Below are 16,127 nucleotides of genomic sequence, written 5' to 3' on the forward strand. Positions count from 1 at the left end.
CCCAAAAGGCAATTCGCAAAGCAATCTCGATCCCTATTACATTATCCGGCATTATCATAATGCACATAAAACATACCGTGAGTTTTTTATTTTACTGAACATAGGATTCATGGATCTGTAAGTTTGGTTGCCTATTTCAAATGAATTGACTTGTCCATTTTAGAACTGAACATAGCCATTTTACATTGTATGTTCAGCGAAATAAAAAACGCAGTGTAGACAGCTTTTAACGTCAGCCTGATGAATGTCAAGTTCTGACAGAAAAATAGCTCTCTCTACATAGTATGATTTAATAACAATAAAAGGAATTAAAATTACAAGTAATGGGTAAGTAGGATCAAATCGGTTCTGTCATGGTTTGAAAACCTTTTCAAATACTAAATATGAACGAAAAATGCAATGACAGATATACCTTTCAAATTAATAGAATACCTGGCTCAAAATCACCAAGGTGGCAAATTTGCTTCACCAGCAAATAAATTACAAAAATTACCATTTTATTGCACAAGTGAACATTAGTAAATACTAACATTTATTTGTTTTAACTGTACATCATACAATATACTTCAAAAGTAAATAATATTTAATATTATTTCAAGATATATGTATGGAAAGTCATTTCGAGAACGCGTCCCAAGGAACGATCCTTAGAAACATACACCAGGAATTCCCATAAAATAAACGATATTTAACAGTTTCCACTACTTATCAGCGGCCAATTTTATTTAACATCTAATTTTTTTAACTATTATTCAAAAAATCTAATTAATTTAAATAGAAATATGCTTAAATATTTTGTCCGACAAAGTATGCATCATTTCAGTGAACGCAGTTGTAACTAGCTGAAAAAAATTTATAATGAACACAGCCTTTAGGTGCTAGCCGCAGTTTGTGGTAGGAGATGATATTATAACCGGCCGTCATAAGTGTTTTTCGCCAAATTAATTATAATTAAGTGATAAGTACCTTTTAATTCACTATTTACAGAGCGTACATCAATAGGTCGTCATTCCGGGAATGCGTTTATAAGTTTGGAATATTGAAAAAATTCTTTTTAGATTACAACATTAAAACAATAACCTGAAATATTTTACACTAACCATGTCAGACCGCGTCGAAAAAGGCTGCCGTCAAAAAAAAAACAGCGTTTAGTTGAAAACGTCATTTCGTGAACGGTCATTTCGGGAACGTTCCCGGACATGATGGCATGTTCTCAAAAGGATAATGATGTTCCCAGGATAACTGTTTCATTCCTGGAGTGATTTCTGCTATTGCAATCTCAATAAATGTATTGTTTATGTTGTGTTTACACAATTTTCAACAAGATATTATACTTGTTTTTATCATAGCAATATGGCACCACGAGGCTGAAAATACCAAAACAAGGCCGAAAAAGTTACTAAAAAAAGATAGTTCGTCTTATTTGCGCTAATTTGCGCCGAAGAAAAAAAGCTAATGCTAGAAAAAGAAAGTTCTCGAAATAACGATTTTTTGCAATGTTTTTTTTTTTAAAAAACAAATTAGAAAAAAATTAATGTGTTTTGTGCTTGCCCAATTTAAATATTATTTATACACAAGTTTAGTGACCATTTAAGCTAATTTTCATAATCATGGCTTCCAAGTTTTTTCATCATAAAACCAAACTTGTAATTTGCCACCTTGGTGATTTTTACCCACCTACTTGGATTCCTGCTTTAATTTTTAAATACCAAAACACAACGAATGCTTTGTAAAGTGTATTTTGGGTTGCATTTTTACCTGGTCAGGCTCGTCATCTTACGTGAATAACCCTGTATATTCATCTATTTTTTTTTTTTATTTATTAATCTATTGGCTAGCAAACGAATTTTCATTCAGACGAAAACATAAATATAAAACCCATCAAAAATGTTTTGAATCTCTTTCAAGATGCAGCTTCTCATAGAATCTGAATTAAATAACAATAAAAAAAATAACACAACATAGGACCAACTGACTTTTATTTTCTCACAATGCTTTTTTTGCAGAAATATTCTCCATCTCAATTTGCGAACCATTACAATATCTCTAGAAACGTCAGTTACTGTAAATATCGTGCGATCAAATAAAAAAAAATCAGAGTAGGCGAAAATGGTGATTTGAACCAATTAAAGCATCAGAATAGCACAATCCAGTTAACTCGATTTTTTTTTTAATTGATCGCACGTTATTATTCAGCTGTTGTAACAATATATGGTTTAAATTGAAAATTACATTTATTCATAATATTTATTAGCAATATAAATCACCATGTTGATCTATTTCACTTTAAATGATATAACTACAATAATATTAATTAAGCTATTTAATAATTTTTAAGAACTGCTAGTAAGGAATAAGCTCGTCTTAAAATCTAGAATATTATTTAAATAGAAAACAATTTACTGATGAAAGAAATTATTTACCGTTGTGAAAGTTTCCAAAGATAAATCGAGAATTTTTCCAGCGGTAACAATTACTGGTTTTCGAGAGCGTTCCATCAACATTATCAAAGCTTTCTGAGATTTCAGATCATACTCGTACCATTTCCCCATGTAAATAGAATTAATCAGAGTGTTATTCTAAAAATTGCAATCTTTAGTAGTTTTTTTTGTTCGACGGTGTCAGAATTTGAGAATTTTCTCCTATGTGAACGGATTTTGATAAATGTCACAATTTGTCAAAACGAAACGTCAAGCTAATTTTAAAGGTTTAAGCGATTTGGAGCCTTTAAGGGGCTCGTCGAACAAAAAAACGTTGTATTCAACTCGTTCGTGTGTAAATTGGGCCTTTTTTGGCACGCGTGGGCCATTTTAAAACGCGAGTGAAACGACACACAAACTCGTCAAATAAACTACTGTTAAATGATTCACAAAACAGTCGCAACTTCTAGAAACTAGTTTGTAAAAATGTGTATTGTAATTAAGTGGAATGATAAATTAAAAAAATAACATCAGGTGGGATTGCCATATTCTTCACATTGTCTTGATATGTTTTGATTATGTTATAGATTTTATCGGGACAACACAAAAGTTTGTCTCTACATGTAAAAAAAATTAAAAATCGAAAGAAAAAGTGTCAGATATTTTGTGAATAAGGCTTTGATGAAAATTCCTATATTTACCTCTTCAAAAAGCATCGTCCCAAAATAACAATAAAGAAAAATCTCCGAAAGCATTGTAGCTAGAAAAATAACCATCCACATAAACGTTAATGAAAGTAATCGAACCTGAAATTAAAATGTCTTAATCTGATTTTTTTCTACATGTACCTAATTTAGACTTAATCATGAAAGATTTTTGAAATGTTTGTTTCAAAGCGAAATACCTGACTTAATTTGAAGCAGCAAATGCAGATTACGAGAACACTCGCTGAGAACTGAGTAAAAACAACAGAAGAATATATTGCTTGATAATTTTCAATAAAACTGAAATTTTTTGTTAAATCATATTTAATTAAATATCTCGATTAATAACTTACTCCAAAATAGCATTGTGATGCGCCACACAAAATTTTATTCTATTGTAAATTATCATGACTTTTAATTTATTTTCTTGTTCCCCGTTCCTGACCACATGCTTATCTAATATGTTTTCTTCAGCGTATTCACTCAAATGCTGCAAATTATCTTTCAAAATTTTGATCTGACTTGTTGCATAGCAAGCCAGTCCAGCGATTAAGGGATCTATGGCACCATTGGATATAGCTCCGTTTCCAGCTCCTGAAATAAATACATACAAAGTTGTAGTGCATCAAATTTCACTTTGCTCACCTGCAACTATATAAACAAAACTTAGTAAATATAATCCTAGATTTGCCTTAAAATCATACGGCAACCACACATCTATTGGCAATTTATATTCTTTGTCAAAGAATGGTGTGATGCCCCACGAAATAACACAAGCAATGCAAAAAATTAGAAAAAACCAGGAGCTGCGTTTACAAATGGCTATACATTCTTCAATAATTTTCTCCTGTTTGCTTGAATAGGCTACAAAAATTGGTTGTTCAATGATGTATATACTACTTCGGATTTGATCAGCGTTGTTAATCAAAGGTAACATCTTGATGATGAAACATCCCAACTGACATATGATAAATGCACTATCAGCAATTTTGTCCAAATCAACTTTCGGGTCTGTAATAAGATGCACACTGGCCAATACAGGAATAAGAGTAGTAAATAAACAGTAAACAGTGTAAGAATACAATTTATATGACTTTCGATATTCTTGTGAGGGATAGAATCCCAGTAGTCGCATCACTTTCAAGTTGACACCAAACATTTTTTTTACTAGTGCCATTGCTAAAGTTTTTTATTCGACTGGGCAGATTTGAGACTGCCCAACCTTTAAGAGCTAAACACTAATAAATAATCCAATAACTTTACATTATAAATGAAAACCGTCAAGAAAAAAGAATTAAATTACCATTTTCTAAAATTTGTGGGTGCTGCTGGTATACCTACGTATTGGGAATTTAATTGCCGTAAGAAGAAATAAATTTTACATTAAGTAAATTTAGTTTATTTACTTACTGGCACGATAGGCTATTTGGTGGGTTAGCTGCAGTAATTACTGATAAATAAAATATATGAAAATTAAAACTGAAAATACGGACGAGTCGAATGAACAATTATACAAACAAATTATTCAGTTCCTTCGTTTATATTTGAGTAACTGCTTTACCATTAATATCTAAAAAATGATTGAGGTTTAAAAATTCTAAATTTTGGTGAACGCTGCTCATAATTTTAAACAAACGACGTGTAGTTATTTCAAGAAAGTTATTGGGTGAAAATTACATACAGAGTGTCCCAGAATTGCAGAACAGAAAGAAAAAAGTCCTATCTCAAGCGATAATCGAGAAAAGTTGAGCACTATCAAGGTAGGATGACCGCAATTTTGCGTTGTCAGGATTTCGAAGTTCTCTGCCTAATTATTATTAAAATTTCCATAATTCGGCTATAAATGTAGTCAACTCATTTATTTGAAATATTATTTACGTCAGCTTGACATTTATTAGACAATTTCACAATTTCACCTACCGGATTTGCTTGAAGATGTATCATTTAAATGACTCCACCGTATTTTAGCAGAGATGTTCAAGAAATCTTGGCTAACCAATATCCATAGCATTGGATCGGACGAGGGGGCCCCATCCTTGGCCTGCTAGATCTCCCGATTTGAATGCACTGGATTTCTTTCTATGGGTCGTTTGAAGTCAAATATTTATCTTATTTGAGAGTTCGCGTTCAGTTAGTTACTCCAGAAATGATTCGTAACTCTACTTCAAGAAGTTTGTTACGTAGAGCACAATTGTACCTGGAAATGAATGGTGGCCATTTCGAACATCTATTTTAATTTGGTTATTTATAAATAAACGGTTCTTTTTGGAACCACTATTTGTTGTTTTATTTCGAAATAATTATTAAGTCAAATAGCAAATTGTTACGATTTTCAAGTCATACCAAGTAAACTTTGCACTGATTGTTGTGATATCAATAGTTATTTTTGCTGTCTAACTACATGTCCGATTTTTAGTAATACCCGAGGACGAGCTTCTGGGATTGGTGAAATTGAAAACTTTATGTGAGCTACAGGAATAGTTATTTACATTAGAGTACGGGAGGTGAATTTTCCGGCATGACAACTAGTTTCGGGCACGATGGCGCAGCCGAGTGCCCCTGATTAGTTGGAGGGCCGGAAAATACCTCCCGTTCGACATTTGTATTAGACTTTTCGGCTGACCAAAATATATATATTTTTTTTAAATCAAAACTAATTTTATTGTAGAATTTGACATCGTCAATAAAGAATCGAATGCTGAAATGCTGCAGTTTTGTTTTATTGTGCAATTTTGCAGATTTTTACGAAATAACAATTGTCAATCTTTTTGACATACAGGGCTGCCAACTCGATAGTTTGTATTTTCCCTGTTATGATTATTTATTGGTCAATAAAAATTAAAGAAACACATTAATCGGAAAAATAATACAGGGAAATGTGTTTTTTTACACTATTTTATAGTAACGTATGAACACTTTAATTTTAAAGTAACTGTGAAAAGAATAAATTAATGGTATCCGCACATTTTCCCCGCACTCCACCAAACTTTTTCCCGTACTCCACTAGAAATTTTTGACATTGTTCGGGAAATCGCAGCTCTCTTGACTTAGAGTGTAAGGTAACGGTGTATTTCCCAGTTTGGGAGACCGAAAATCAATTTAACATAATATGTACATTCCGCAAACAGTCAGTCGAAAGCTTTTTATCAGAATACTTAAACACTGCTGCCATCATATTTCCTTATGAAATGGTTGTGTAAAATGTTTGAAGAAATGGTAAATCGTTGGATCCGTTGGACTCTGGGTCATGGTGAAGAAAACCAATTTCATCTTCTGTAGTAATAGCAAGTTTTTCAAGCAATCTATCCAGACTCTTCCCAATAATGATAACATTTGACATACAAGCCTTGTGCTTTAGTGAGATTATCTGACAAATTATCGCCAGTGATACTCGTAGATGGTCTACGATAGAACACGAATTCGTGATACTAAAGTTATTAACTAAAAGAACGAATAACGGAATGCTGGAATCAGCTACCTCAGAGACAAATAGCTTCTGCAATTGAGCACTGGCGAACAGGATTATAAATGGTAGCTAATAAAAATGGGGGGCATATTGAATCATATCTGTAAACTTACAATTGAGATATTTTTTTTTAAACAATAAATATCTTCAAAACCAGCATTTTTGCATGTCTTCATGTTATGACGCACAACTTTTGAGTTAGGACTATCTTTGGACAGCAAGGGGGCTTCATGTTTTCTATAAAAATTGGGCTTTTCACTGATATATTGATCATTTAAAAAACTTAATAACTCAGGAAGATATGAGCGTACAAAATTTGTGCCGTTTTTTCGGCTCACTGTGTATATCGAATAATTCTATTGAACATTTACATTAAGTATTTGATTTAGGCCCGGTTTATTCACCTTCAAGTAAATTTATCTGACCAATAGTTGCTATGATTTAGAATCTGCTATTGGTAGATTCCTTGATAATTACCGTTCAAATAAAGTTACTTGAAGGTGAAAAACCGGGCCTTGGTTGTATTTACAGCAACCTTTAGGGAATTGTTGTAATTAAATAAGTTATGTAAACTAATTATTGCACTAAAAAAGTAATAAAAGTTTGCTATATAGTTCAATCATTTCGTCAAACTACGTGTTTAAAGGTTTAGCATTTGAAACCTTAGGCCCTTGGTGCAAAGAAGCCATCGATTTCATTAATGTCATCGGAAACCGACTTATCGCGGAATCAGGCGATTCAAAATCAAAGAAATTCCTTTTCGAGAGGATTTCCCTTGCCATTCAACGTGGAAACGCTGCAAGCATTCGGGGCACTTTTAAAACAAAAATGTTTGCTATTTTATTTTAAATAAACTATTATTTAATTTTATCCAATTTTGCCTTATAAAGTCATGTTTAAATACTTAGATACAAGGGATAAAAGCACTAGTTTAATGAATAATCGAATATAGCTATTAAGACAACAAGGGTTTTATAGACGATTTAAAAATCGAGATCGTAGTTTAAATCAGAGCGACCGCAGGGAGCGAGGATTTAATAGATCGAGATTTTTAAACTATAAAACACGCGTTGTCTTCAAGATTTTTTCTAACACTAACATCTTATCAGAAATTTTAATAAATTCAGAAATTATTCGAGGCGCGTCACGATACACAAAATGCGGAGGTTGCCGTGGGTACTATGGTAATAATATCAACAAATTTGGAAAAAAACAATTTTCATCGTTGAAATGTGCCAAAACGTTCCAGAAGAAATAAGAAAAAAGGGGCAATTTGTTACCAATGAAGTCTAAAAGTGCATACGAAAAGGTGTACGTTTCGTTTCAAGGCCGGAACAATAAAAAAAGCATCACGGAGGTAACGGAAGATGTCATTTTGGCTTTTCTTGATATGGGGTAAGCGTGTAGAACTTCATTAAAAGTTAATTCACACTACGGCAAGAATCATTTGAAGAAAATGTAAAGATTGCCATTTTCGATGGCCGGGCACTTGCATTGGATGAAACAGCAGAAGTTAAAGAAGAAGATGTTAGGAACAAGAGCACGAAGCTAATGTGGCAGTTCCAATTCAATAATTGTACTTTTCACTTTTGTGATCATTACTGTAAAAATGATGAATAAAATGTTACTTGAATGATGTGTGTGAGCGTATTTTATGACTCTATAAGATACGTTGCTATTGACGACGTGTCTTATAGAGAGAAGCGTATTTTATGGGAAACATAAGGTGTGAGCTCAAATGCACCATGGAAACAGTATAAGATATTAGTGTTAGAAAAAAATTTTAAGTGCTCTAGCGGTTTAATTTTTTTATTTCGCTAGCGGTTTAAACATGTCAAGTAAATGTCAAAGAAAATAAATAAAAATGTATTAAACAATAATTATACATGCATTACAGGTATTGGGAAGCAATTGTCCATAATTGTATCATGCATTTTCTAGATTTTCATCTTCTACACACTGATACACCGTAAAGCCCTAATTTTATTAGGAGTAATATTGGATAAAATAATTCACTGTCACCGGTTTTTTTTTCTCCTGTCAATAAACCTATGGCAATAAAAAATCACACTCAGCGACTTGACAATCATAGGTGATTAGTGACACACGCTTCGGACTTCATTTTAAAAAAATACACTCAAATTGGAGAGGTTTATTAGTGTAAAATTGGATAAACAGTTGCATTATACTCGCGGGCTAAATGAATGTTTAACTTGCGATGTAAACGCGGTTGCAGCTTCGCCGCTCGCGCTGTTAAGGCTGTTGCACAGTAATAAAACTTTTGGGCGAGGTGTAGTTCAAGTTGCAGAAGTATTCAGAATTCTTGGATCGGTCAAACACTGCAGCAGGTACCCTCTCGAGACCCGTCAGTCATAAAATTAGCATTTTACAAGAACAGTAAATCTTCCTACTGTGAACAAATCTGTTGGCAAATTTTAGATTTTCTTGAAGGTTGGAGGTATCTGTATACTTTAGTGGTTAAATCTCTTACTTCCAGAAAATTAATTTAAAGAAGGATTTATTTATTGTTGGTTACTCTGCGGTTATTTTATGCTCCTGTCAATTTGACAATTTTTAATTTCTTTCACTTATTACGTTGATTACAAACATAAGCTTTCGAAGCAATTGTCAACAAATTTGAAACATAATAAACGTTATTCACGTTGAGTGGAACATTTCAAGGTCAAATAATTTAATTTTTTGGCTCTGTAATTATATTTTGTAAATAGTGACATGCAGGTAAACACCGTTCACGTTGGATTGAGGATTGCTAAATTCGCATTACGTTGATTAGCTGCATGTCACTATTTACAAAACATAATTACAGAGCCAAAAATATAAATTATTTGACCTTGAAATGTTCAATTCAACGTGAATAAAGTATATACAGTGAGCGGCAAAAGTATGGAATAAATTCCTAAAAAATAAAACAAAATTTTTTTCAAAAAAATCTTTGGACAAGTCAATTTTAGTTTATAAAATACATGTTTTAGTATTATTATTATTATTAGTTATTAATTTTTTTATAAAGAATGAAGCGATTTTTCAAAAAACTGAGACAGTAGCCCCGTGAGATACGTTAATGTTTAACAAAAAATATAGTCACCATAGCTTCAAACATAAAACTGTGGAAAAATAATTAGAATCCGTTTAGCGCGCTTTACCATTGCTTGGCCAACCACTAGGCAACAGCCTTAAACGCATCGCTCGTTAAACATTCATTTAGCCCGCTCGTATAATAAATAACTATTAACCGACAGATTTATCTTGGTTCACAATAAAAAATTATAAAGTGATTGTTCTTATTACAATACATCCACGTGCAGCACTCTACGTACAAAGTATCTCTAAAAGAACGTAGGTATACTTTTGTCATTTTCGTTGTGGCTCATAAAATTTTATGATATAGTGGAACCAGAAATATAGTGTTTTTATGAGGGATGGAGTACATTAACTTGAGAGGGTCAGTTATGGCAGGGCAATAAACTTGTGGCACTCGTCGCGCGACTGGGCTCTACCTACCTTTGTCTCCGATGGTCCATTTTCAGACGGCTCAAAAACATCTGTCATAGAAGATTTATAACTCTCTTCAAGTTAGTAATAAAAGTGACCCCAAAATTGTAAAAGAAATTATCGACCAGAGTCCATAAAATCACTATATTTCTGGTTCCACTATACTTTAAGTTAAAGATCTTGCAGATCCTAGTTTATTACTAGCAGGTAATATTTTAGGCAGACTTGTATTTTACATTTTGCATTGTACGGCAAATGGTACGCGCAGCTTCCCAAGCCTTTCAAACACAACCATTGTACTCGTTAGTCCTTATTCACAATGGACATAAGACATAAGAAATACATAAGAGATACCTAAGAATAATTTGTAAATTTGAGCAATTGGAAAATAATTTATGTGTCCATATACTCGTAACTCGAATATGATTCTTCATGCCTTTTTGCACACAACAATAATGTTCACTGAGGTCACTTCTCATAAGTTACGTAAAAATTAATAGTATATCCACTGCATGTATCATGAATTTCTTATGTCTTATGTCAAGCTTATGTCCATTGCGAATAAGCACTTAATCACTCATAATATGCAATAACATTTTACGATCTACAACGAAAATGACAAAACTATATATCAAGAGCTCTGTGGAATTGTGCGGTTCTATAATTTGATTATGTCGAACTATGTCGAGCCGTTGAAGCCGTCAAATCTGATGTCAACAGTCAAATGTTAAATTATTAAATCTTAGCGTCAGTTGTGAGTTCGACGCCTTTGTTGTTTTGCTTGTCGTTTTCTTCACTTTTTCTACATTCAATTTCATCTTAAGCTTATTTGACACGATGCTAAATTTTGTAGAAAATTTGTTAGAAAATGAGAGAGACCCTCGATCAGGACCAATGAACGATCAGGATCATAATCCGTCTTGGTCAGATCCTGATCGTTCATTGGTCCTCTCTCATTTCCTAACAAATTTTCTACAAAATTTAGCATCGTGTCAAACAAGCTTTACAACAGTTTATTAAAAACCTGTCATTATAATGGCCTTACATAACCTCTGTTTTTCTATTTGGTACCACATTATGCTACACAACGGGAAAAATCAAATATATTGGAATTCCAAAGGACTCTTGATATACATTCGTTTAGAGACACTTTGTATAATAAATAATATTATATTACAAATGTGCTAACTTCCTACTAATTAAAATAACAACACAATAGATTAAACACAAATATCTCAGTTTGCTACATTTAATTTTTAAGACTACATATCTGCTAATTATACATATCTAATAATTGTTTTACCCACACTTTCAATAATTTTTTAATACTGCAAGTAATGAATAAGATCGTCTCAGGATCTATAAAATAAAATAATCATAGTAAGAAAATCGTACGGGAAAAATTGCATATACTAAAAGTTCACCTTAGTAAATGTGTTTAAAGATAAATCCAGAATTTTACCAGAAGTAACAATCATTGGTCGTTGACAACGTTCCATTAATATTATCAAAGTTTTCTTGCTTTTAATATCATATTCATACCACTCGCTCATGTATGCTGCATTTGTCAAGGTATTACTCTGAAAAGAAAAACATTTATTAAATTAAGTACTGTGTGGAACAAAATGATTGTCATCAGCTTTGGCATGTTTGCACATGTAAATTTTCCCGCACCGCTTTACTGTTTTTATCAAGTACCTAGCTATGTAGTGCTGTTAATAAATGTCATCAATCAAATTGATAATTGTTAAAATTTACTACATTGAATTAAGAAACGATTAAAATGTAGGTATACGATTTTTATTTCCGATCTGGACGTAGTAGTAATAAATTGGCAATGGCAATATTCTATCCCTGAATGCAAAGCACAGTTTCGACTTAGGTTTCCGAACAACATTGTTGAAGACACTGCATTGCACCACCACGTTTGCCAAATTGTTGAAAGATTTCGCACAACGGAAAGTGTGATGAAGAGGAAATTCACTGAAAGGCCGCAAACTGATCAAAATGTCGTAATAGCTCTTTGCAGAAAATCCTAATTCCTCGACACTTATGTTTGCTCAAACAAATGTGTCCCACACCAACGTTGGAAGCATTCTGAGCCGTCATTTACACATGCACTTTTATAAAGTGTCTGTAGTCCAAGAAATTTTGCCGACAGATGACAACAATTTTATGTACGAGTATGCAGCAAAATAGTGGCCACTTTCAACACTTGCTGTGACTTCCTTTTGTTGGCTTTCTTTTCAATTTCAATCTCAACTTTGCATCCATATCATCTCTTCGCAATAAATCACATTTGGAATTTTGATGTATTTTTTTGAGGTTAGGATACTGCCTTATTTTTGGAGAGCGTCACTTCGTATTTTTACAAGGGTAATGCAAAGGTAACTAGATGAAAATCGTTTTGTTCCAGACTACAAAAAACATTAAGTGTACTTCTTCGAAAAGGGTAGTTCCATAGTAACAATAAAATAAGATTTCCATAAGAACAGCATTAATAAAGATAATCATCGAGAAAAAACTAGCTGTGAAAGGTTCTACCTAAAACGATACAGTAAGTCTAAAGAAGGTAAGCTTAACAATGTTATTCTCTACCATACTTAACTGGAGACATGAAATGCAAATTACTACTACACTTGCTGAGAACTGAATAAAAACCATAGGCGAAAACGTTTCTTCGTAAACATCGACAAAGCTAAAAAATATTTTCATTTTTTTTAATTACAAGTAATAAGTAACGATCGTTTACTTTAATATGGCATTGTGGTGATCTATACAAAATTTCATTCTCTTGTAGATCAACATAGCTTTCAAAACTTCGTTTTCGTCATCATTCTTGTTTTCTTGCTTAATATTTAAAAGTTTTTCATTAACATACTGGTTAACGTTTTGCAAATTGTTCTTCAAGATTCTAATCTGCGTAGTAGCGTAATAAGCTAAGCCTCCGATTAAAGGATCAATTGCACCGTTTGCGACTGAATCACTTGAAACTCCTTAGAAAAACGTAAAATTGGTAACGTAAAAACAAACTACTCACCTAAAACGATAAAAATGTAACTTAAAATGTAAGATCTTCCTCCAGACGTAATATCATAAGGTAACCAAATATCAAGGGGTAGCTTATATTCCTTTCCAAATAACGGAACAATTGCCCAACTCACGGCAGTGAGAATGCAGAAAAACAAAAAGAAATACGAATTACGAGTACAAACACTGATGTATTCATCAATGATGTGTTCTTGTGCCTGAGTATAAGTCAGAAAAATTGAATTTTCCATCATGTATATGCATTTCCTAATTTTTTCGGCGTTCTTGATAAACTGAAGCAATTTGAACACAAAACAACCCGTCTCGGCTATTGCAAAAGCATTTTGAGCGACTAAAGCCAAATCGACGTTTTCACCAAATACAAAATACAAACTAGTTAGTATAGGTGGAGGCACAATAAATATGAAGTAGAAGATGTAAGCATACGTTTTATATAAAGTTTTATAATTTCGCGATGGATACAACCCGAAAAATTGCAAAACTCTTAGATTTAATGCAAATGTTTTTCGAACTAATCCCCCCATTTAAAACTGTACTTCTTTAAGCACAAATTGAAGAACACAACAATGTAGTCGTCACTCTTCAGAATGTTAAGACCGAATGAGGGTCCTTAATAAAGGGTTGTAATAAATAATCCGAATGAACCAATAATTAGGTAATCCTGCATTATAAATGAAAACCCTGAAGAAGAAAAAAGCAGTCTAAATTATAATTTTCTAAAGTTAGTAAATACGACTGGTATACTATTAGTACTGATAATTGGAGTAAGATGAAATAAATTTTACATTAAGGAAATTTAGTTCACCTTTTAATAACATACCTCTGACACGAAATATTCCTTGGTTGGTTAATAAGATATTTAAATAGAACAAGAGCGTAAATGGTTAAAAATTGTGGTGACACAGTTACAATAATGTTAAATGAAGGTCAACTAAATTTAAAATATTTTGAATAAATGAAATGCAAATCAAAAGTAAAATCTTCAAATATTAATTAAGGTAAAAATATCATAATAAAAGTACCTAAAATTTTTAACGTCAATAATAAGTATGTTTTTGTGTTCAGTAGAAGTCTCTTGCTACATTGTCTGTAAACAAAAATATTAATAATAATTAAATAAAATCAATCAGATTAATTTTTCTGAATGCATGTATTTATGCACGTACCAAATTATGAATACCGGGTGGGGCATCGTATACGCGCACGCCAAAAATCGCGACTTCTAATTAAATAAAATTGGCGAAATTTTATATACGTAACTAATTATTGATAAGGTATATTTGAGAATTTTAAAAAAAATTTTTTGTTAATAAATAAGGCCGTAACAGTTTTCTGAAATTAACTGTTAATTTACCTATAAAGTTTTTACACTAAATGAATCTGTATCTGCTAGCCCATCAAACCCTGGTGGCACAATTACAAATTTTGACTTGGTTAGCTAAATAATTCGCTTTTTTATTTAAACGTAAACCAGACGGGTGATTTACGGCACAATGGTATAATTTCCCAACAAAGGTATAGCCGACCGTTTTAAACCTTTTTGCCATAAAATGGACAGTTTCCATTGTCACCTAAATTTACGACAGCACAAGTAGCAGGTCATAAATAAAAATGATTTTGAAAGTTGAAATGTAAAACTGCGTTTAATTCAAAATCTAATTGGTATTTTTTTCCGTAGATTTCGTAAATAATTATAGGAAGTGAATTTGGGTAGGTTAGTATAAAAATCAGAATTTGACTTTTTGGTTGAAATTTACATTTTAATTTTTTTTAGCTTTGTTTGTAAGTGAAAAATTATCAAAAAATTATGAAATGTACCTTACCAATAGCCAGGTAAGTCTGAAAAATTTCGACAATTTTATTTAATTAGAAGTCGCGATTTCTCGCGTGGGCGTATACGATGCCCCACCCGGTATATACAGTGATAAAGTAAGGAAGAAAATTTATAATTGCGTTATGTAATGTTTTCAAGCAAAAGCTCGGACAGGTCAGTTTTATTTTTGAATTAGCCATCTTATGACATAAAAATTTGACGTATGAGGTCATGTATTTTCACAACGATTGGATCACCAATTTTTTTTAAATGACAACTCCCACTTTTTTCCAACTTCCTACTACCTACACGATCAATGCAAAAAAAATGGTAGGTACCTCACATAACAATGTTTTTGACGAAATAACAAATTTTATTTCAAAAATGTAATTTAATTTTTAATGTAGGTACTTGATTTTGTTTTCTATGTGGTTATTTAAAATCGAGGGTTTACTTTAATAGACCAAACAATTTAGAAGATTTATGACAGAGAATTCGCGCTGAAATAGAACAAATCAGCCCTGACATTATGGAGCGCGGTGTAGTGCCAAAACTTGGCGGGGGGTAACTTCAACATTTGCGTTACATTTTATTGTTAACCTTAGATTTTTGTTTGTTTCTGTTTAAGGTCAATTAAAATTTTTACATTAACAATTACCTAAATTAAATTTTTGATGTAAAATTTGTCATTTTCTCAAAAAAATGGTTATCTAAGGTACCAATTTTTTTCATTCATCATTTAGGTCTATCAGAAAAAGATGAAAAAAAGTCAGTGTTGTCATTTAAAAAAAAATGGTAATGACGTCATAGCTCAAAAATGGATGACGTCATGAACAATTGAAGCAACTTAAAATAAGCACCATGAGAAATAAAAATCGACCTGTTTCAGCGTTTTCGACAAATGTCATTAGTTTTGAAATTACTGAATTTATTCCATAAGTGGTTTCCACACTGTATACAAAAATTTATGTGGCAACAGCGAATCTGAGGAAGGTAACCACCGAAAGTTCAGCTAAATACCACAAATTTGACGCGGTTGACGTTAATCCGTTCGTTTTCTTTCCTTCACCCACGCGACGCGCTTTTTCCGCAATTTCCGTTGTAGAATTCGCAATAATAGGTACGTTTGTTTTCGGGTTTAACCGCGTCAAATTTGTGGT

At 32.3% G+C, this 16,127-nt stretch overlaps 1 protein-coding gene and 1 long non-coding RNA gene across 2 annotated transcripts; one reads left to right on the top strand and one right to left on the bottom strand.

Annotated features, from left to right (window-relative positions):
• The first annotated feature begins 7,545 nt into the window (after nucleotides 1-7,545).
• Nucleotides 7,546-8,227, top strand: LOC138135829 (uncharacterized). Its single transcript, XR_011161100.1, has 2 exons — nucleotides 7,546-7,985; nucleotides 8,044-8,227. It is a non-coding gene; the product is annotated as an uncharacterized lncRNA (long non-coding RNA).
• Nucleotides 8,228-11,515: 3,288 nt separating this feature from the next.
• LOC138134945 (odorant receptor Or1-like) lies at nucleotides 11,516-14,038 on the bottom strand. The gene is made up of 5 exons (XM_069053552.1): nucleotides 13,144-14,038; nucleotides 12,856-13,099; nucleotides 12,702-12,801; nucleotides 12,543-12,647; nucleotides 11,516-11,683 (listed from the first exon to the last, which is right to left on the bottom strand). The coding sequence occupies exons 1-5, from the start codon at nucleotides 13,676-13,678 to the stop codon at nucleotides 11,516-11,518; spliced, it is 1,152 nt and encodes a 383-aa protein (XP_068909653.1). The 5' UTR covers nucleotides 13,679-14,038.
• Between the last annotated feature and the right edge of the window lie 2,089 nt (nucleotides 14,039-16,127).

Source organism: Tenebrio molitor, chromosome 7, assembly GCF_963966145.1.
Source record: "Tenebrio molitor chromosome 7, icTenMoli1.1, whole genome shotgun sequence".
Lineage (NCBI taxonomy): Eukaryota > Metazoa > Arthropoda > Insecta > Coleoptera > Tenebrionidae > Tenebrio > Tenebrio molitor.

Excerpts from the sequence above, each read along its gene's own strand:
- LOC138134945 (XM_069053552.1), bottom strand. The coding sequence starts at position 13,678 with ATGGGGGGATTAGTTCGAAAAACATTTGCATTAAATCTAAGAGTTTTG. Across the intron at positions 13,100-13,143 it reads TTACATTTTTATCGTTTTAG|GAGTTTCAAGTGATTCAGTC; the intron begins GTGAGTAGTTTG and ends CGTTTTTCTAAG. Across the intron at positions 11,684-12,542 it reads GAACTACCCTTTTCGAAGAA|AGTAATACCTTGACAAATGC; the intron begins GTACACTTAATG and ends TTTTCTTTTCAG.